The 21,514-nt window shown below is 51.4% G+C and overlaps 1 protein-coding gene across 1 annotated transcript; it reads right to left on the reverse strand.

The window, feature by feature from the left end:
* Nucleotides 1-388: 388 nt before the first annotated feature.
* Nucleotides 389-20,528, reverse strand: EFCAB12 (EF-hand calcium binding domain 12). The gene is made up of 10 exons (XM_089919894.1): nucleotides 20,415-20,528; nucleotides 17,902-18,001; nucleotides 15,431-15,879; nucleotides 12,628-12,813; nucleotides 10,663-10,841; nucleotides 9,295-9,526; nucleotides 6,707-6,905; nucleotides 3,308-3,467; nucleotides 1,590-1,646; nucleotides 389-912 (listed from the first exon to the last, which is right to left on the reverse strand). Exons 1-10 carry the CDS (start codon nucleotides 20,526-20,528, stop codon nucleotides 654-656), a joined length of 1,935 nt encoding a protein of 644 aa, XP_089776020.1. The 3' UTR covers nucleotides 389-653.
* Nucleotides 20,529-21,514: the final 986 nt, after the last annotated feature.

The following is a 21,514-nucleotide window of genomic DNA, read 5'->3' on the forward strand; positions in this document are numbered from 1 at the left end:
TGCTAACAGCAGTCCACAGGGTGTGTGTTGTGAAGGAAAATATCTTGATGTGGGGGTCAGGTGGGCGAATCAGGGGAAGGGCTCACGAACCAGTGTGCTTGCACTTGTGAAAGGCCCAAGAGTTTTAGAAGTAGTGACCCAAATGGCTCATTCTTTGGGGGATGAGGGACACTTATTTCAAGAGAAGGGCACCGGGGTACCCACATTGCCTGCTGCTTCCTGGTGGGCCCTGAGATCCAGGATGAGAGGCTGGAGGTGCCATGCAGGCATCCCCGTCAAAACCCCAGGCAATGTGTGTTTTTTTTCCCAGGCTCAGGACCCCAGCTTGCCAACATCCCTCTGGCCACAGCTCCTGAGCAGGAAATCACATCAGCTGGATCACAGGTGACATGAGAAAAACTCCAACGTGGTTTATTTCAAAAGGACAGAGGTCAGGAGAGGGAAATGCTCAAAACCCACATCTTTCCCTGGACACATCCACCCTCTGTGACACTGCACGCTTTGAGTTTGGAGAGAGCTGGCCCGGGCCTTCCCACTGAAACGACTTCTCTTGTTTGGCCCTTTGATACCGTCCTTGTGTCTACGGCTCTGGGCTGCTAGCTATACTGGCCCCCGGCCCCAGGATGGCTAGGTTTGGTGACACTTGGGCCAGTCTAGTTGATGTGGTAGATCTTGGGGGCATCGTAATAGGCATAGGTCATGTAGTTCATGTCCTTAATGGGCCACCAGTGTTCGGGATGGTAGGTGGCTGAGTAGGCCTGGGACCGGTGTTGGACACGACTGAAGAGCGCCAGGCTCCGGTCCACGGTCACAGTGGGCAGGTAGAGCTTCAGCTTGTCCAGGAGGTGACCCGGCCAGAAGAAATTGGGATGGGTTAGCTGCGGACCACTGGGCCTCTTCGCCTTCAGCTTCCTGGAGAAGGAGAAGACAACGGGACGGTTGTCACGGAGACAGGTGGCGGCTGGGGCTGCTTCCCAGCGGAGCCCACCCGCTGTGAGCAGAGTGGAGGTGCAGCACCGTGCTCAGCACTCTAGTACCCAGCCCTCCCGCCAGTGCTGTGCGGTGGGCTCTGTTGTGCCATCTGCCTCACCAGCGAGGACCCGGAGGCCTAAGGAGGCTGAGTTATTTCTCCAAGACCACACAAGCCAGCAAGTGGCAGGGCACAGGCTTGAGTGCCAGTCTGCTGCCTCTGAACCCAAACCCTTAAGTGCTCTGTCTGCTCTGCAGAGGCGTTTTAATGTGCTGTTCGGAATGCAGCCTCTGGAGCCAGCACAGCTGGGTCCGAATCCCTGCTCCACCACTTAATAGAGATGTGACTTTGAGCAAGATAGTCAAGCTTCCTGTACCTCAGTTTCCTCTTCTGCAAAATGGGAATGCTAAGAGTAACTTTATAGGGTTGTTGAGAGGATTTACGTGAGTTAACATCTGGAGAGCAGTGTCTGCCTAGCACTCCTAAGTGTCATTTTATGCCCCTCAGCTCCTGGGCACTGAGTCCCAGATGCAGTGCTACCGTGTACCCTGCAACATGCGAGTCCTGGGCACCTTCCTCCTACCCGCCCCCCTCCCAGAGTTAGATGATCACTACAGACCTGGTGAATTCCTCAAACCTCTTAAAGCTGACTTTCTTGACTTTCTTCAGCATGTTCCTAGTGGAGAAGAGAGAGAGAGGTATCTTTTCAGGAGACAGGAAATCCAGGTCAGTGGGGCTTTGGGGAGTAGGTCAGTGTGACAGGGGGTCCACTTCTGAGTCCAGACCAGAGCTCTGAAAGGAGAACTTCTTCTACCTGGGTGGGGCCCTGACTCTGTCCCCTATGCTCCAGTGGAACACACAGTGCGCTGGGGTGTCTGGACCTCTGGGCCCCTATTGGTCAGGCAGACAGGATGATAGCCCTGGGCTCAAGGCCTGGCTGGCTGGGTGACTTGGGGCAAGTCACTCCCCTTGTGGAGCCTCGGGTTTCTCATTTCCCAGCACCTCCCAGATGGTTATGAGACATGCTCAGTAATCTGAGTCCTTTTGGGGCCCCTGACTCCCACTTGCCTTCCAGAGCTGAATCCAGCCTTGAGGACAAGGGTGGTGAAAGCTAACGCCCCAAACCTCAGGCCTGGCAGACATCACTAATCACCACAGCACACTTTCCCAGCAAGCCTGCGTCTGGCTCCAGAATCTTTCACAATGCATTCAAAGAAGCCAATGAAACCAGTCCACCCCTGCCCCGTGGGACATCTATCCTTTATAACTGTGGCCCACCTAAGCAGGACAAAAGTCACTTTCTCAGGTTCCCTAGGTTCATGGCTCAGGAACTGGTGGCAGCCACTCAGGGGCTGGAAGGCAGTCACTAGGGGATCAGAAAGGACTCTCTAGGCCACCACCTGCCCGGCTCATGCTCAGCTCTTCCCAGCCAGGGCTGTGGACAGCCCCACCTGCAGACCTAGCCCACTCCTGCACTGGAGAACGCCGTGACGGGGCACGCTAAAACAACAACAACAATCAGTGCTCGAGTGCTAACTGCTAAGAAGCTTACTTGCATTTCTCATTGGTCCTCACTGTGTGTGGTATAGCTGTTGTGCCCATTTTACAGATGAACATACTTAGGCTCAGTGAGTAAGGTAACTTGTCCATTTAACCGCTGGCCTGTTGGATTTCCACTTGGCTCTGCTGCATCCCACCCTCGCTGTTCTGGCCAGACTACCCTAGCAGGCAGCTGGCAGTGACCTACGGTGTGGTTCCATCTTGGGCCCCTCCCCGCTTCATGGTATCTGGTCAGCTGCCCGCCCCCTCCTCCCGCACTCTGCAGGGATGCTGCCGTTCTCCAGTCTGCAGTCACCACTGATGCTGGCTCATAGCCTGCCCTCGGGTCACCTCCTGACAAAGAAGGACATTTTCTTAGAGAGGACTTGGGATCTGAGGGTCAGGGGGAGGCCCCAGTGCAGAGTTCTGTTCTCCTCCTGGGGGGCTGCAAGCCCACCTTTTGCCAGAGAAGGCAGGACAGAGAAGGGGCTGCCATCACTGTCCTTTGCAGGGGCCCTGACACCCAGCCCCGTTTCTCTAAGAAGTCCCTCTTTTTAACCTTTTCCAGAGAGCTTGAGGTCACATAGGATGTGGTCAGGAGGGTGGCTGCGTGGGAACGAGGCAAGGCGGCTGCAGAGACACGTGCCCGGGGACACATGGCCAGTCCATGGTGATCAGTTGGGTTGGACATGCCAGGTTAGGACACAGACACTGGCACAACGTGACCCCCAGCCCCCCAGCAAAGGGGCAGCAGTGGGACAGGAGCGCAGGCAGGGGAGGAGGGGGCCGACACTCAGCTTGTCAGGCTTCTGAGCCACAGGTTTGGAAACGCCCTGGGATCGGAGCAGGGCCTGGTTCGGACTGAAGATCTTCAGGTCCGAGTAGTAGCCTCCCGGTTGCCGGATTGGACGCACCTCGTCCTTCTGGAAAATGATCTTGTCCCCCGGGTACATCAGGGCTGTGAGCAGCAAGAGAAATACGGCCTGTCAGCCCAAGACCCCTCCCCATACCGAGGCTTTGGGACAGAGCGGGGGGTTTGTCTGTTTTAACAAATTCACATTTTTGTTTGAAAAGATTTTTCTTATATACATTAAAAATTTTTTATTGTTAAATCACTGTAGATTCACAGCATGTTGCAAACAGTAGTGCAGAGCGTCCCCCAGGCCCTCTCCCAGCCTCCCCTACGGTGGTGTGTGCATCACTGCAGCACGCTGTCGGGAAGCGCGGCTGGCGCGGTACCGCTCACAGGACCACAGGTGAGGGTGCCTGTTCACAGCTAGGGCAGCAGTGGCCCCGAGACCTGGGGGTAGTTAGGACGGAGCGCTGCCCTACACCCCACTCTGCAGGGGCGCCCTGGTCAGAAGTCCAGGAGGAGGACGGGAGGGCTCACCCAAGACTTCACTAGATTAACCTAGACCCAGTCACTGGCAGTTTTCTCCTCGTAAAGAACGTAAGAAGCACTGGGCTGGGGCTCCGCCCTAAGATGGTGACACACAAACATCTCATGTTCTGGACACAGTGATGGAGGGTTATTCTCCAGGTTATTAATGCTGGTTATTGGGGCGGGGAGGGCAGGGATTGCGGAGCTGAGAAGGGAGGGGAGGGAAGGAGGAGACGTGCCATGTCAACATTTTTTAAAGGTTTAAATGATTTTTGAAAACTACTTTAAAAAAAAAATATATATATATATAGGGGCTTCCCTGGTGTCGCAGTGGTTGAGAGTCCGCCTGCCGATGCAGGGGACACGGGTTCGTGCCCCAGTCCGGGAAGACCCCACGTGCCGCAGAGCAGCTGGGCCCGTGAGCCATGGCCGCTGAGCCTGCGCGTCCGGAGCCTGTGCTCCGCAATGGGAGAGGCCACAACAGTGAGAGGCCTGCGTACGGCAAAAAAAAAATATATATATATATATATACACACACACATATGACTTTAAAAATGATTTACATAAATAATTTTGTGTAAATAGTAAAGAAAGACTGCCCTTGTGAAAGGACAGTCACTAAAATATTATTGCTGGTCAACTCAGGCTGGGGGGATTTTTATTTTTATGTTTTCAAAAACTATAAGTGAGCATGGATTATCTATAAAATCAGGGGGAGAAAAATAATAAAGCTATATTCAGTGGGGATGGGAAATGCCTCGATGTTCTGGAGTTCCGGCCCATAAGCTTGAGACCTTGAACACAAGCTCTAGCCTTGAACACAGACCTGGAAATCCCCGTGTTTGTGCTTCTTGGGCCACAGCAGATCATGCCTCTGTCATAAGGACAGCCAACAGATAGTGGCCAGGACAGTGGTCAGAGATGGACCAGTGTCTTTTCCATCTAGACCAATCAGAAGCAAAAGGAAGCCCACCCACAGATGCTCCCGTGTGCCCATGGGTGGTGGGATCCTGCAGACAGGTGAAGCTCACCTGTGTGCGGACCCAGGAGCCAGCAAAAGCCAGTGGTGGAGAGAATCAGTAGAGGCTCGATCCTCTGGTGGGGACAGACAAAGGGGCACGTCCGGGGAAAAGACCTAGCCCACAGGAGCCTTCGGGTACCTGGCAAGCATGCTGGTATTTTAGAAGACACAGCTGCAGCTCCACCGCTAGCCAAGACCAGGGGATGTAAATGATCCAGGCAGACAAGGCTCCCCAAGGGAGGAGGAAGGAACGATGATGTGGTGAAAAGTTGGTGTCCAGAGCAGTGGGGTCTCCTACTGTCTCTGCCCTCCCCACCCAGGCGGGCAGCAAGTGGCCGCCCAAGCAAGGGATGGGCAGCGTGGGCAGCAGACAATGACCGTTTAGGCTGGTTGGCCTGTGTTCCTGAAGGCCCTTGGCCACTTCCCCTTGTATAGACCTGTTATGGGCTGACTTGTGTCCTCCCAAATTCATATACTGAAGCCCTAACTCCCAGAATCTCAGAATTTGTATTTGGAAATAGGGCCTTTCAAGAGGTGATTAAGCTAAAATGAGGCTGTTAGGATGGGTCTGAATCCAATCTGACTGGTATCCTTAGAAGAGGAAATCTGGACACACAGAGAGACAGCAGGGGTGCATGTGTACACGGAAAACACCATGTGAAGAGACAGCCAGAGGGTGGCCATCTGCAGGCGAAGGAGAGAGACCTCAGAGGAAACCAACCCTGCTGGCACCTTGATCTTGGACTTCTAGCCTCCAGAACTGTGAGAAAATACATTTCTGCTGTTTAAGCCCCCGGTCTGTGGTATTCTGTTATGGCAGTTCTAGCAAACTAATACAAGACCCAAGGCCCTGTACATTTAGCACGTGTTTCCCTCCATCTGGGGGAAAAGATGGAAACAATCAATTGTGACTGTTAACTCTTGTTCTCAGGTAAGTCACACTACACTCTGGGGGCCCCCTTTTTTGAGAAAGCCACACGCCCAGTATGGCCACAGCTCCCTCCTGCAGAGGTCCTATGGAAAAACCTCTGCCCTCAAGTGCAGCTCACTCCGTGTTCTTAAAGCACAGACAGTGACCTGCCCATTAAATAAATAAACTCATAAATGTGGGATGCCGGCATTGCTACATGGTCAGCAGGGGGTTATGGGGACACTCCCCTGTCCCATGTCTCAGAAGCACACACCCAGAGATGTGGAGGGTTCAGCTCTGCTTGCATGTGTGAAAACACAATCCTTCCCCCACGCAGAGGGCAGAACCAGTAGGAAATCTCAGGGTGGAGGCCTGTGGTCTGAGCAGAGAGCAAAGGGCCTCAGCAGAACCTGTCTCCCGGTGCCTTCTTCCCTCCGTGTGGTAGAAGCACCAAGAAACAGGCCTGGCCTAGACAAGTGGTTTGGAGGACCCAATGCATCATAGCAGTTACCACTTCCAGCCAGACTGCCTCTCTGAAATCGGGATCCTTTCTTTGTGCCCAACCTCTGGCTCCCTCACCTGGAACTCCTGGCCTGGCGCTTCCTGCTCTAGACTGGGGAACCCAGACCTCCAGGCCTGTGAAGCCTGCAGCCCTGCAGGGCTGTAAAATCCCATCTAAGAGCGAACCAGGCGGGGCTGTTCCTCCCTCCACCACCAACATCCCCCACCCCCACCGCCCGGCCCCGCAATGTCCCCACCACAGGCCGCAGCGGCGTGCTTTGATGTGTGTCAGCTGGAGAAGGACAGACCTCAGGTGGACGCCATCCTCGCCCTGGCTGTGGGCCCCCTTGGCACCTTCCGGAGGACCAGCCCCAAGGCCCTTACCTCTCATGAGGACGTCTTCGGTCAGCGGGAGGCTGTAGGATTTGCAGAGCTTCCAGCACTGCAGGTAGACCAGAAAGGTGCTGGTGCGCGACCTGTTGATCACCGCCTCCATCTCCCCGTGGATGGTGGACAAGAGGCAGTGCTCATCAAAGTGCTTGTTCCCGCTGTGCTCCGTGTACTGGATGGAGGGGATGGTGAGCTGTGGAGAGAGCAGAGGCTGGCACTCACCCCTCCTCACCTCCTGGTCCAAGGCAGACGTAGAGCCTCATATACCTCTCCCCCCGGGCCCCCGTGAGGGGCAACAGCAAAGAATGCAGGTTCTGAAGTCTGGCTTGGGAGGAAAAATCACACGTGGTCAAGGTGATCCCCGGAAGAGCATCTGAATGGTCAGCGTGTGCAGTTCTGTGTGCACAGCCCCTTACACGGAAGTGCACACACAACTGTATCATACATACACTAGGCCCTAGAGGTGTCCTGTTGAAACATTACATTCAACTGTCTGGCTGTGTGGGAATTTAAATTAGGTGCAGCCACCTGTGACTTTGAAGTGGAAGCCACGTGTTAAGGATGACAGAGCAAGGTATTGAAGATATAGGTATTGACAGAGCAAGGTATTGAAGGTATAGAAGAGGCCTGGGGAGCGTACAGCCACTTTTGGCCTTATTTCTTTGTAAGGAAAGAAAAAGTCTATCTTTTTAAAGCTTCTAAAATCAGAATCAGCTGTTAATGGAGGTCATTGCTTACCTTAGTATATATTATGAAGAAATGATTAAATAGCTATTTTGAGTATGAGAATGCATTTTTTTTTTGGTCGTGCCACGAGGCATGTGGGATCTTAGTTCCCCAACCAGGGATCGAACCCGTGCCCCCTGCATTGGGAGCGTGGAGTCTTAACCACTGGGCCGCCAGGGAAGTCCGAGAATGAATTTTTTATTTAGTTAATTTTTTTAAGGTTTTTTTTTCTTATTTTTTTGGCTGCATCAGGTCTTAGTTGCAGCACGTGGAATCTTCACTGGGGCACGCGGGATCTTTCGTGGCAGTGCGCGGGCTTCTCTCTAGTTGCGGCATGTGGGTTTTCTCTACCTAGTTGTGGCACATGGGCTCCAGGGCACGTGGGCTCTGTCGTTTGCGGCACGCAGGCTCTCTAGCTGAGGCGCGTGAGCTCAGTAGTTGTGGCGTGCGGGCTTAGTTGCCCCGTGGCATGTGGGATCTTAGTTCTCTGACCAGGGATCAAACCCACATCCCCTGCATTGGAAGGTGGATTCACTACTGGACCACCAGGGACATCCCCCGAGAATGCATTTTAAAATAGAAATCTCTTGTTCTAATTAGACCAAAGTAGTTTCTGATGTCTACTTGAATCACTGCTCTGATGTAGTCAACTATTAACAAAATTTTCCTTGTTTTTGTTCAAAAATAAATAAATACAATAAAATCAGAATCAGCAAAGTATAGCTTATAGGTCAAATCTGGCCTATCACTTGCTTTTATAAATAAAGTTTTATTGGCACACAGCCATACTCATCTGTTTAGCTGTTGTCTGTGGCTGCTTCCATGCTACAATGGCAGAGCCGAGTTGTTGTGACAGAGACCACATGGTCTGCAAAGCCTAAAACGTTTATTATCTGGGCCTTTACAGGGAAAGTTTGCTGATCCTTGCTCTAACATTCTGGGTTTTCTCATCATGCAACTTAATCAGATCTTAGTCAATATAACACTTACCAATACCTGACATTTTATTTTATATATGTATATATATACATACATATTTATACTATAAAAAGTATATAGTAGAGGGACTTCCCTGGTGGCTCAGTGGTTAAGAATCCACCTGCCAATTCAGGGGATGTGGGTTCGAGCCCTGGTCCGGAAAGATCCCACATGCCGCGTGCACCACAACTACTGAAGCCCGTGCACCTAGAGCCTGTGCTCCGCAACAAGAGAAGCCACCGCAATGAGAAGCCCACACACTGCAACGAAGAGTAGCCCCCACTCGCTGCAACTAGAGAAAACCCATGCGCAGCAAGGAAGACCCCAAGCAACCAAAAAGAAACAAAAAAAGTATATAGTAGAAAATATTTATTGATAGTATTATATTAGTACTGTCTGCCTCCCTGACTAGACTCTCAGCTTCCTGGGGCCTGGGGCTGTTTTGTTCTAGGCAGCACCTAGAACGGTGCCTGACACATCACAGGCTCTCGATAAATATTTATTGGGTGAATTAACTCATGTAATCAGTTATTCCCTTCCTTCACTCGTCACATTGTTTCTGGAGTGTCTACTCAGCGCCAGGCCCCAGGCCAGGTTCCTGGATTCCAGCTGTGATAAAGATGCAGCCCTGGGCTCAGGATGCGAAGTCATAATTAAAGAGTTGGAGGAAGGGGATACTTTCAGATGCATCATCTCGTTTTATCTTCACAGAAACCTTGTGAGGTAAGTGCCATTCTTACATACAGAAGAGGCAACAGGGAGGTAAGGAAGCCCCCTACTAAGAGCTCCCCAGGCCAGAAGGTGATGCAGGGGCAGTGGATTTGAACCCAGGCCTGCCCAGTCTCCAAGCCCCATCCCTCCCCTGTTGGCGGGGGCACCTTGCTCTGCTGCTTCTTCTCGCGGTACCCCTCGCCCACATCGTCCGTCTCCTCCAGGGTCATGGGCCGTGCCTCCATCTCGGTGTCGACCACGGGCACGGTCAGCAGGTCCATCTTGAGAGGCTCTGGGGCTAAATTCACCTGCTGCTTCTTGGATGGACTCTGTGGGGAACCACTGTCCTTGGCAGATCTATAGTCTAGGAGCAGAGGGAAGAGACAGAGGAAGGAGGAACTGAGAGGGTGCCCAGCCATGGAATCCATCAAGCAGTTAACCAATGTCACCAAGCAGGTGCCCACGTGTCCGGTCAGTGCCATCTGAGGTGCACCTTGAAGGTGTCCCTTCTTCAGTCTCCAGTGTGGCCACCTCCTCCGTCACCTGCACCGTGACCACAAGCCCTCCTGTTGCCATTCTCATCCTCTAGCATCCTGTTTCCAGGCCTCCACTGTCCCGGGAAGAAATGAAATCCTGGCCCTGCCACCTTTTAGTTTTGAGACTGTGGACAGGTGTTCAGCCTCTCCAAGCTTCAGCTTCCTCCTTGCAAAGCATGAATAGTAGCCCTGACCTCCCAGGACTGGAAGGAGAAAATGACCTAATGCTGTGGGTAAATGAGGGTAAAGCTTTGCAGCCCACAGGGGGTGCCCCAAAGCCACCGCCTTCTCCCTTGTAAGCCAGGCGTCCAGACTCTTGATGCTACTGCCCCTTTAAGCAAAGCAAGAGATACCCAAGTCCGCTTACCTTACCCACTGCTGCTCTCCAGGGAAAAGGAACTCAGTGAGGACACTGAGATAGCACCGGCCAAGCAGATACCTGCTCTTGGCTCTTAGGGAATAATAGGTCCCAAATACCTTTGCTGCAAACGTGTACCAGCACGTTTGTGTCTGGGGCACTCTGATCATTCACCAAATAACTTGCACCCAACTACGCGGATAACGATAAGCTTTGGTAATGCATAATGACAAGGCAAAAAGAGTGTGGGTGGGAAAGCCCACCCAGCTCGAGGAGACCTCAAGGATGCACCAGACACAAAGGGTACAGGATCTCATTACAGTGGGGGCACTCAGGTTCCCTGGGGTTCTGAGAGGGACGGAGACTGTGCCTGGGGTGACGGTGTCTCGGCCTGGAGGCTTGTTGAGACCTGAGGTCAGAAATCTCGCTACCCTGTGGGACTGAGGAGGGGATGCACTAAGCAAGGCGTCTCTAAAAGAACCTACCCGTGAGGACGCTAAGCACCCAGCTCCGTGTAACCTTGAACTCCAGAGACCCCGCCCAAATCTTCACCTCCGTAAGGAAACCCCTCTGCTGCCCTCCCAGGGCTTTTACATGACCTCAGGGAGGGCGAGGAGGTCCCCCCACCCCCGTGGAGACACGGGGGTGGAGGTGGATACGCACACTCTGTTGCAGTCGCCAGGGTGCTTTTCTGCTGAGCCGAAGACCACTGCTTGCAGGTGCTGGCCAGGTTATCCACAGTGATGCTGTTGTGCTTTCCCAGAGAGCTGAGACAGATCACGATGTCCTCCACCTCCTGGCTTTTCAGAGGGACTCCAACCTGAGGAGAGAAGAGAAGCCCCAAGGCGGGCGGGCAAGCTCCAAACGTCCTGCCAGGACAGCCAGCCTGGCCTCACCTCCCCGTCTAGTTTCATCCTCAGCCACTCCCAGCTCACACCCAAGGTCTCTGCCCAGGAGCTCAGAGCCCTTCCCCGGGGCCCTGAACACACCCTACACGTTCTCACCCTCTGCCTTTACTCAGACATTTCCCACTTCCTGCCTGAAAAACTCCTATCCCTCCTTCAAAACCCAGTCCAGACATATCGTCATCTTTGCAGAGTCTGTTACTTCTTCCTCTGGCCTCCCTCCCCACTCCATTCCAATCTCAATGACAGCCTTCCTGTGCTGGGCTGGAAGAAGGATTTTACGTCTGTCATCCCTGTCCATGAGGGACACATAAGCCTCCCTGAACTGAAGTAAAAAAGAATCGGAAATCTGATACACATTACTCCTTTAAGGATGGTGAGCAACTTCAGAGAAGTAAAATGCTTGCCAGCAATATCGAATATTCAAGAAGAAAAGTTTTAAAGGAAACACAACTTCGTCAGCTTCTTTAGACTGTAGATGTTATTCACTGAGCTTTACTTAAAGAAGATCAGAACTCACCTGGTGCTAAAGGATTTAATGTTTTATCCTTTGGGTTACATTGATTAACAACCCTTTATTTGTTGTTGTTTTAAATGCTTTCAAATGTTGTTTCGATAATTACACGTCATAAAATGATAGTGGGAAAACTGGTGATGATTTAAGACCATAAAAGATGTAGCATTCCCCTTCCTAAAGTTTTTTTAAAAGCTATCTTGTATTCAAAATATATAAAAGCTTAATTCACCCAGACCAGGAGTCGGCAAACTTTTTCTGGAAAGGGCCAGATAGTAAATATTTTTAGGCTCTGGGAGCCACGTGATCTCTGTCGTCACTACTCGACTCTGCCCTCCTAGCATGAAAGCAGCCATGACGATATGTAGAATAATGAGTGTAGCTGTGTTCCAATAAAACTTTATTTACAGGAAAAAAACCTTTCTTTACAAAAACAAGAGACTGGCTGGATTTGACTCCTGGGCCATAGTTAGCAAACCTCTGCTAGACCGACAGAAGGGATGAGGGGAATGTTCTATGTCTGAGGGATCCAGTGGAGGAACCTCTCACCACATGTGACTATTGAGCACTCCAACTGTAGCTGCTGTGACTGAGGAACTGGATTTTTATTTATTTACAACTAATTTGAATTTTTGAATAACCTGTGAAAGTGTGGTCCGTGGACCTGTACCACAGGCATCGCTGGGAGCTTGTTAGAATGCAGCATCTTGGGGGCCTTCCCTGGCGGTCCAGTGGTTAGGACTCCGCGCTTCCACTGCGTTTTAACAAGAAGCTGCATTTTAACAAGATGGAAGCTGAGAGAGAAGCTGCATTTTAACAAGACCCCGGGTGAGTCATATGCCAATGACGGTTCCAGAAGTTCTAGAAGGTTCTAGAGGCAGGACTGAAGGCCCAGCTCTCTCTGTGCTCAGTTCTGGGGTGATTCCCCAAGCAGCTGGCGGGTTATGGGGCTGACTCCACAGACTTCCCACTCAGCTAGGGCCTTTCAAGGTCAGATAGGTGCAGGGTGGCCTTAGGGGTCTGATGGGGCCTCAGGTTAAGCCACGTATACCAGTGCGGCTTTATAAGTAATACGGCTGATAGTCGGAGCAGGATCTGGGGAGGGGGCAGCGGGGGGGAGGGTGGTGCATGGGCGCCCTCCATCCCCCAGTCAGGCCAGCCTCGGGGGCGGGGGAGGCGCTTACCGCCGCCTTCAGAGCCGTGATGAACTCCTCCCTGGAGATCCTCTGTTTCTTGCCCTGCTCCACCTTGTGAAATATCTCCTGGATCTTGATCTTGTGGCTGCACAGGTAAGAGTACAAGGCCGACAGGGCAGAGGGTTTGGGCAGTTGTAGCTGGGGCACCTGCCGGTGGAGGGGTCGCGGGCTTTTCTTCTGAAAAAGGCAAGAGAGTGGGGTAGAGGGGAGAGTTTGGGGGAGACAGGCCGATGGAGCTAGATCCCCAGAGTTAGAAATGGGAGAGAGAGAGTCTGAGCCACCCTGAACAGACAGCAAGGGGGAGGGCAAGGAGCGCTGGATTCCGGCAGGTGCGTCCTGCCACAGGACGCCTGGGGGATCTGGCTTCTCTGGGCCTCCAATTTCCCATAAGAAACAAGAGGCTTGGACAATATGAGAAGTAAAACTTTATTCTTATCCACATCTCTCCTGTCAGACCAGTCAGTATTATAATTGCACTGGGCTCTCGGTGCACATTCATGCCCCAGCCCGGAGCTTCCTACTGCTGCTGCCCTCACCTCCCAGCCTCTGCCCCTTCTGGGCCTCCTGCCTGGAACACCTCTCCTTCTTTCTCTTCCTATCCAAATCCTACTCCTCCATTTCCAGGTGAACGGGAATGCAGTTAGCCCTCCGGGTCCACGGGCTCCACATCCACGGATTTAACCAACCACAGATAGAAAATATTCCCCCCCAAAATTCCAGAAGGTTCCAAAAAGCAAAACTTGAATTTGTCATGGCTGTTGGCTGTCAACTATTTACATAAAATTTACATTGTATTTATATGGCATTTACGTTATATTAGGTATTCTAAGTAATCTAGATATGATTTATCCTCCTTATACGGGAGGATGCTTGGGGATTATATACAAATACTCTGCCCTTTTATATACGGGACTTGGGCATCTTCAGATGTTGGTATCTGTGGGGTTCCCCCCAACAGATGCCGAGGGAGACTGTACTTAGGAATAATGTTCCTTTACTTTGGTGCAGCACTTGACAGTTTACAAAGGGCCTTGCTGTTCCCTAGCTTATAGCCCCTCAGGGTATTAGAGTCTATTCATGGCCTGTGGCAAACTGTAGAGTCCTTAATCTGCTCTGTCCACCTCTGCCGCTAGCATGGGAACACCTTGAGAGCACGACCATGTCTTATTTAGCTACATACCCCACCTCCTATCCTTGTACTCAACAAAGCCCCCAGCCCTCTGCAGGTAGGCAGTGATGGTTTGCTGAATGAAGAAAACAATGCTGTGAATTCGGTATTAGGTATTAGTTTCCCTTTTTTTACAAATGAAGAAACAGGCTGAGAGGTGAAGTGACCTCCCCGGGCTCACACAGCAGGTAAGCGGTGGAGCTGGGTTTCGAACCCAAGACCTGTGCTTATACCTAGATGCTGTGCTGCTGGCAGGAAAGCGTGTGCTGGACCCATGAAAGTTGGCTTTTGACCATGATTACACCAAGGACTGACTCTGAAGTTTGGGGGCCAACCCAGATGACATCAGTAAGTCTGCAACAATAATAAAAATGGCAAACATTTATTGAGTGCTCACGATACGCTCAGCACTGTCTCAGGCGCCATATATAAATGAGTCCACTTAGATGTCACAGTGGCCCTAGGAAGCAGGCACAATGGTTATCCCCACTGAACAGCTGAGGAAACTAAGGCCCAGATCATACAGCTAGGAAGGAGCAGAGCTGGGTTTAAACCCAAGTTACCTGACCTCTTATGCCAGCTTTACCTGAACTGGGAGAAATTTCAAGTGTCTGTATCGTAAGGAGATGTCCCATACAGTGTCTGTATTGCAAAGAGTTGGAAGATGAGAGCTTTGGTTACTGACTGCCATTTACTATCCCTATGGGCTTGGACAATGTATGGCCTCACTGAGCTTCTATTTTCATATTTATAAAAGGGACTTATATGTATAATATATATAAATACATATACAAATTTATAAAAAATTTTCTTCCAACCTCCCAGCTGTGATCCCCACAGTAGCCCTGTGAGCACCTGCTGGCACATATAGTCCCTCAACAAATGAATGAACCAATGAATGAACAGTGAGTATTCAAAATGCCCCACAGATGAATGCCAGGGATGATTCCTCCCGGGGTGGTTTTAAGATATGGTCACAAATTCTTCAACCGTCCTCCCTTTTAAGGTGGAGCTCAACCCCCTTCCCCTCGAATGTGGGCAGTATTTAGTGACTTGCTCCTGAAAAACAGACTGTAGTGGAAGTGATGGTGTGAAACTTCTGAAACTGAGACCTCCTGAGATGAGGTTATAAAAGGCATTGCAGCCTCCTCCTTGCTCTCTTGGACTGTTCGCTCTGGGGGAAGCCGGCTGCCTTGTGGTTAGGACACTCGAGCAGCCCTAGGAGAGGCCCATGTGGCCAGGAACTGAGGCCTCCTGCCAGCAGCCAGCTTGGAAGCAGGTCATCCTGCCCAGTCAAGCCTTCAGGTGTCTGTGGCCCAGGCCAGCATCTTGAGATGAGAGCTTGAGCCAGTGCCATCCAGCTAAGCTCCTCCCAGCTTCCTCATTCTCAGAAGCAGTGACATAATGAACATCTGTTGCTCTAAGTCACCTTGGGGGTATTTGTTATGCAGCAATAGATAACAAATACACCTTTTTAGGACTTCTGTTTGCTCCCCTGGGACTGGGAGGGGGATGGTGGGTGGGGGTGGGGGTAAAAGATCCCCATCCTGCTTAATTCAAGGGAGTGAAATGACAGCATGCCCCTAACACCCGAAGTGTCTGCATCTGGCAAATGGGGCTGCTCACCTCGGTGTCTCTGGGAGTGGCCAGCTGGCCCATCAGCCGGGCCTCGCACTCCTTGTGGCTCTCGTGTAGGACCTTGGCCTCCGAAGGCGTGAGTCTGGACTTGTTCTGCAGCCACCTCTCTATGCTGCCAAATGACTCCAGGCCCTGCCGAACCCTCAGCCTCTGGGTCAGCCAGGCCCTTGGGTCTTCTGGCTGTTCTTGGATGTCCCCAACTTCCAGGGCTTTGGAGCTGGGGGTGGGCTCGGAGGGAGCCGGGGGGTGGGGGGTGGGATTGATGGGCATCAGAGCCTCCTTTCGAGGCAAGAAGATGATCCTCCGGCGGCTCTGAGGCAGGTGGAAGTCCTCCCGCTTGAACTGCTTGAAGCAGTGGGCGATGACCGCGTCAGGGTTGAACACGAGCTCCTTGCTGGCACTTCCATTGTCAACCAAGGACTCAGACTGGTACAACCCTGGAAGAGGGTTAGAAGGTGAGTTCCTTTCAGGAAGAGGACCAAAGGAGTCAGGAAGGAGACATGCTTCAGCACCAGGCTGGGCATCAGGGCACCTGGGTTCCAGGCCTGGCGTTATTGTTGCCTTGCTATGATGATGAAAATAATTACAACTAACGTGACTGGGCAATCCCAACGGCAGGCACTATGCTAAGAGATTTATATGCATTCTCATGAAACTTCTTAGATTCTAATCTTACTCCACCCCCCCCCCCCCCCCCGCCCCCAGTACTCCTTGGCAATCAGAGTGATCTTTTTAAAATGCCATTCTGATCTGGTCTGATCAACTGAGGCAGCCTAGTGCCGTAAAGCGCAGAGGCTTTGCAGCCAGAACGCTCCGGTCTGAGTTCCGGCCCTGCCGCTTACTGGGGCCATGATCACTTATCCTTGCAGGGTCTCAATTTTTTCATCTGTAAAATGGGGATAATGATGGTACTTACCTTATTGAGTGGTGGAGATGTTTAGGATCAGTCCAGCTTGTTCATAATAAGTGCACTGTTATTATTTTTTTATATACTTACCCTCCCCCCATTTTGAAATACTTCCATGACTTTTCACAGTCCTCAAAATAAAGTCCCATGACCCTCCTCCGCCAACCTTTCCTGCCTCATCACTTGCCTGTCTTTCCTTACCCTGTCCAGACGTCTTGGCGTTCTCTCTGTTCCCTGAATGATCCAAGCCCCATCCTGCCTAAGGGTTCCGCACACGCTGCTCCCCCTGCCAGGAATGCTCCCTCCCCCATCCATCGCCTCCTCGCTCCTCCTCATTCTCCACGTGTCAGACCAAATGTTCACTCTCCAGCTTCAGGCTGTGTTGTATTCTCATGTTATCTCTGTACTTTTCCTTCAGACCACTTATCGTAAGTATGTAAATCAAGGGTTGCACACTGGCAGCCCTCATACTGAATGAGGCTTAGGGTCCTGTTCTGCTTGACATACTTGTTTACTTAAACTTTTCCAGTTTGCACTGCGTTAGGCTGGGGCATGCGCTCTGCAGCTTGCCATAGGCCTCGCCATTCCCTATCGTCTCACATGCGGCTCATTTCATTCAGTAAGGGCTTGGTGCAGGCAGACAGTTGCATTTGAAACCTCTGGTGCAATTATTTGGTTTATGTTTTTCCAATACCCTGTGAACCGAGATCTCATCTCTCTTGTTCCCTGATGGAGTCCCAGCACCTCCACGGTGCCAGCATATAGTGGGAGCTCAGTAGATATCTGGTGAGTGAGTGAATGGCAAGTGGACAGACGTAACAGGTTGGCATCATGATTGACACCCATTTTTACAGGTAAGGACACCGAGGCCCAGACAGGCCCAAGGTCACACAGTTGATTAGCAGCAGAGCTGGGACATGAATTTGGTTTGTCTGGCCCCAGAGCTCAACTCTTAGCCATTACTTGGTATTACCCCAGGCTGTCACCTAATCCTGCTGAGTCTCAATTCTTTTATGCCTAAAATGATATAAACTCTCCTCTAGCAACCTCCCGAAGCTATTATGAAGATCAAATGAATAACAGGTGTGGGAATGTTCTGAAATTCAGAAGGGATACAGCATTATTATTAAAAATATTGTCACCATCATTTTCCTTCTAAAACCCAAACTCTCCTGCTTAAAACCCTTCTATTGCTCCCAGCTGCCTCTAGAATAAAGTTCAATCTCCTTAACTTAGCCCCACCTGTCCCACCCACCCCTGCCAACCCCTCTAATTTCTCCAGCTCCTTCTCTCATTCCTTCTGCCTCACCTTGTATTTGTACCCAAACTAAGCTGACTGTGGTTCCGTAGTTCCCCCCTCCTGCCCCCCCCAAACTGTGCTCTTTCCTGTCTTTGAAACATGCTTCTGTCTCTCCCCTGTTCACTTGACTATTCCCTACCTAGCCTTTGAGGCTCAGCTCAGGCATTACGGTCGCCTGAAGCACCCCAGGCTCTCCCTCGTCCCCCTCTTGGTCCCCATAGCCCCTATGCTTAGCCCCCTCATAGCATTTACCATATTTTTCTGGATGAAGATACTTTTCTTTCCCAACAGCCTGTGAGTTTCCCAATGGCGAGAACTGTGTCTTACTTCCTGTGCGTCCCTGGTACCCAGCCTGGCACAAAGTGAACAGTCAGTACATTTGTTAAGTCCCTTTACAATGCCCATGTATTCCTTTCATAGTCAGAAAATAATTAAAGTGTGTATACATCAATGTGGACAGAAGTAAGTACTTCTCAACAACCCATTTATCATTTCTTTGAGGACAAAATGTTTGGTACGACTGAAAATTTAGCCATTCATCAAACCAGCATTTACTGAAAGTTACCCAGTGCTTGGTACTGGCTGGGTGCCCAACAGGCAGTGTGCTGGCACAGAACAAGGTGGGGTAACCAGAGGGGTTACAAGGTGGTTTCAGTCAGGGGAGAGACGCTGACCGAGGGATCTGGGAGGTCATCGTGCGGTAGGGAACGTTGAGTGTGCTTTCAGAAGGAGTTGGGTTTCAAGGGATAGAGGGGCCAGCATGGGGATCGATCAGGGTGGGGTTGAGGGACTTCAGGGTTACTAAACTGTTTCACAAGTTAGAAGCGCATTGTGTGTGAAGGAGGAGGCTAATGGAAGAAAATACAGTTGGAGTGACCTCCAGCACCAGGTTCAGGGGTTTAAACTGTACTCGAACGCATTCAAAACATGCTCCTCACTGTGCGCCCCCTAGACCCCAAATCCATGATCTGCCTTTAGCCAGAGGCATCCCTTCCCCCTCTGAAACCCTGCAATGGCTTCACTGAAATGGCTTCTCCTGCTCTTAGAGTAAACGACGCTCTTTCACAATGGCCTGCAAAGCTACCTTGCTGGGACTCGGTTCCTGTTTCCTCCCTAACCTCCCCCTACGCTCCTTCCCTTCCATAGTGAAGGCTGCAGGCCCACCAAGCTTGCATTCTAGTAGTCTTTGGGGTCCTCTGTCCGTTGATAGAAAAGTGAGGCGGGCTCTTCGAATAAAAGAGGTCACCATGTGGTTGTGGGTAGAGCCTGTGTGAAAATGTTCCCCAGGGATTAATGAGGCAAGCTCTCAGCGGCCAACTAGTCCCATTGCCTGCCCAGGTCAGGGAACTCTTTCTACAACGCCCCTGCGGACTTTGCCTGTTTGTATACCTCCAGTGACAGGGTGTTCTCTACTTAACATTGTGAGTGCCTAATTCTAACTGCTAGAAAAGACTTCTTTATATTGACCCAGAATTTGTTTCCCTGGAATTTCTACGACCCTTGGTCCTAGTCCTCTCCCACCGATGCCCCAGAAAACACATTTGTTCCCTCTTTTCTGGGACAGCCCTTCAGGTGTCTGGAGACAATTCAATACTTCCTTGAAATTCTCTCCTTTTCTCTTGGCTTCTGATACAAATCTCTCCCTAAGTTCCATCCTACCTCTCTGGCCACTTGTTCTTGGCTTCTCTTTTCCTACCCACTCCTAAAATGTAGATAGTCTCCAGGCTTACACTTGGGCACTCTTTTTTTTTTTTTCCCCCAAACACTCTCCTCCACTCTCATTTCTATGGCCCTCCATATGCAGAGGACACCCATACCCATATTTATGACTTGGAATTAGCTCCAACTTTCTACATACAGTTGCTCCTAAAGCATCTCAACTTGTACGGCCTACAAGGATCTCCAACCCAACCAAGACTGAACTCTTTCCAAGTTCCCCATCCAATCAGCCCCCTCTAGCCTGGCACCTTTCCCTCACCTCCCAGTGTCTTTGGCCTGGGAATTTGGGACAGTCCCAGATCGCCCCACTCCCAACATTGTGAGTTTGCCAAGTCAGACTCTGCATTTGCTGACGCTCCCAATCCAATCCTGTCATTCTCAGTGGCCTCCCCATCTCCTGGCTCGCAAGATCTCTCCTGATCTTGTCCCTTCTGACCCCTCTTGCCTCTCATCTCCAGCAACACTCAAACTACCAGCAGTTTTCTGAAGACCCCATGTCTCTGGGCCTCTGTGCATGCTGTTCCCTTGGTCTGGAATACCTTTCCTCCCCCTTTTGGCTTGGATAACTCCTTGTATCCTTAATTGAAGCTCCAGTGTACAGAGCTCTCCAGGACCTTGGAACCATTCCTCCCCATCCTCTGCACTTAGCAGACCTCTTACTCCTGGGTGTCACCCCTGGACCCTTCTTCTGTAAGTATCCATTTATCTGGTTTTCACCTCTGAAGTTGCAGCGCTTGTCAAAGACAGCAGGCTATCACCAAAATTTTTGAAGACTGCTGGTCTTCTCCATGCCTCTTCTCCCATACTGAACACACTAATGTCTAGCGAAGAAGTAGGGCCAGCCAGAGGGCCTGGACACCTTTCCCGGGCCCATGGGTTGGGCCGCTGGTTCCAAGCCAAAGCAACTCGGCCTGCTCCTCCAGCCCGGGCAAGGAAATCTGAGAAACATGCACGACCTGCCCTCGATTCCCTGGCAACCCCGCACCCAGAGAGAGGACGACACAATGAGGTATCCGTCCCTGTCGTAGTCCTCACCCCACTTGTACCCGTCCACCCGGGGGTTGAGGGCTTCCTGGAGCTGGCGTTGATTCCTGGGAGCTTAGGGTGAACTTACGGAGCAGAGACCGGAACACAGCCTCGTACTCTTCAGAATAGTCCATGGTCGCGGCGCCGGAAGCGGGTGCTGAAAAGAGTGTGTGAACGTGCGTGTGTGTCTGTGTGTGCTTGCTTGCGCGGGGGTATGGGGTACCAGAAAAACAGTAATACCAAGTTTGCAAGAGACCCGTGACTTGCAGAGCTTGGACGCAACTGTTGCCGAGACTACGGACGCCCCGCGCTGATTGGCTGGATGCCGCCACGTGGCCGGAGGCCCGCGGGGAGAGGATCCGCCCGAGGGGGAGACCCCGACAGTCTCGCTCCCTTCGAGGGTCCTGGGAGGGGACTTGGAGTAAGCCGCGAGGAAATGGTGCAGAGCATCCAGCTCCGCAAAAGACAGTATTTCTTAGGTTGGCCCAGTGGCCCTTGAATCTGGAGTAATAAATCCCAGGTTTTCCTGTAAGCCGTAGGGTCTTCAGCAGGTCTCTACATATTTAGGGCTGTGTTCTCACCCAAAGAACAGGCGCTCCCTCCTCCAGAGGTAACCCGAGAGAGGAGAGAGTCGTGGCCAAATAGAGGCAGTGTTTTTGGTATGCTTTGTCCCTGAAAGACAGGGTGCCATGGTTTGGAATTATAGAACCTGAGAACTGGAGTATTAATAATATTTGAAATGTCCATTGACTGATGAATGGATAGACAAAAGGTGGTCTATCCAAACGACGTTGTATTATTTAGTCATAAAAACGAATGAGGTATTGACGCATGCTGCTGAGACAGGCTGGCACCTGGCACCTTTTGCGGCAGTGCTTACACCTGGACCAGTGTCTCCTCGAGTAAGAAACTATATGAGGGATGAAAAATAACTGCACCTATGTGCAGTTGTGGCCAATTATGAACAACATGATACAAAAAGACCAAAACCCAACGGCCGCTTCTGAGGCGTGGGGAGCAAAAGCAGGGTGCTGCGCAGGCCCCCTGCACACAGCACCACGAGGGGGGTGGGCAGACCACCTAAGCCCCCCCTCCAGCCCGACCCATGGGTCAGCCTCTA

This window comes from Delphinapterus leucas, chromosome 10 (genome assembly GCF_059928025.1).
Source record: "Delphinapterus leucas isolate spDelLeu-1000000601 "Yukka" chromosome 10, BTC_Dleu_Yukka2, whole genome shotgun sequence".
Taxonomy (NCBI): Eukaryota; Metazoa; Chordata; class Mammalia; order Artiodactyla; family Monodontidae; genus Delphinapterus; species Delphinapterus leucas.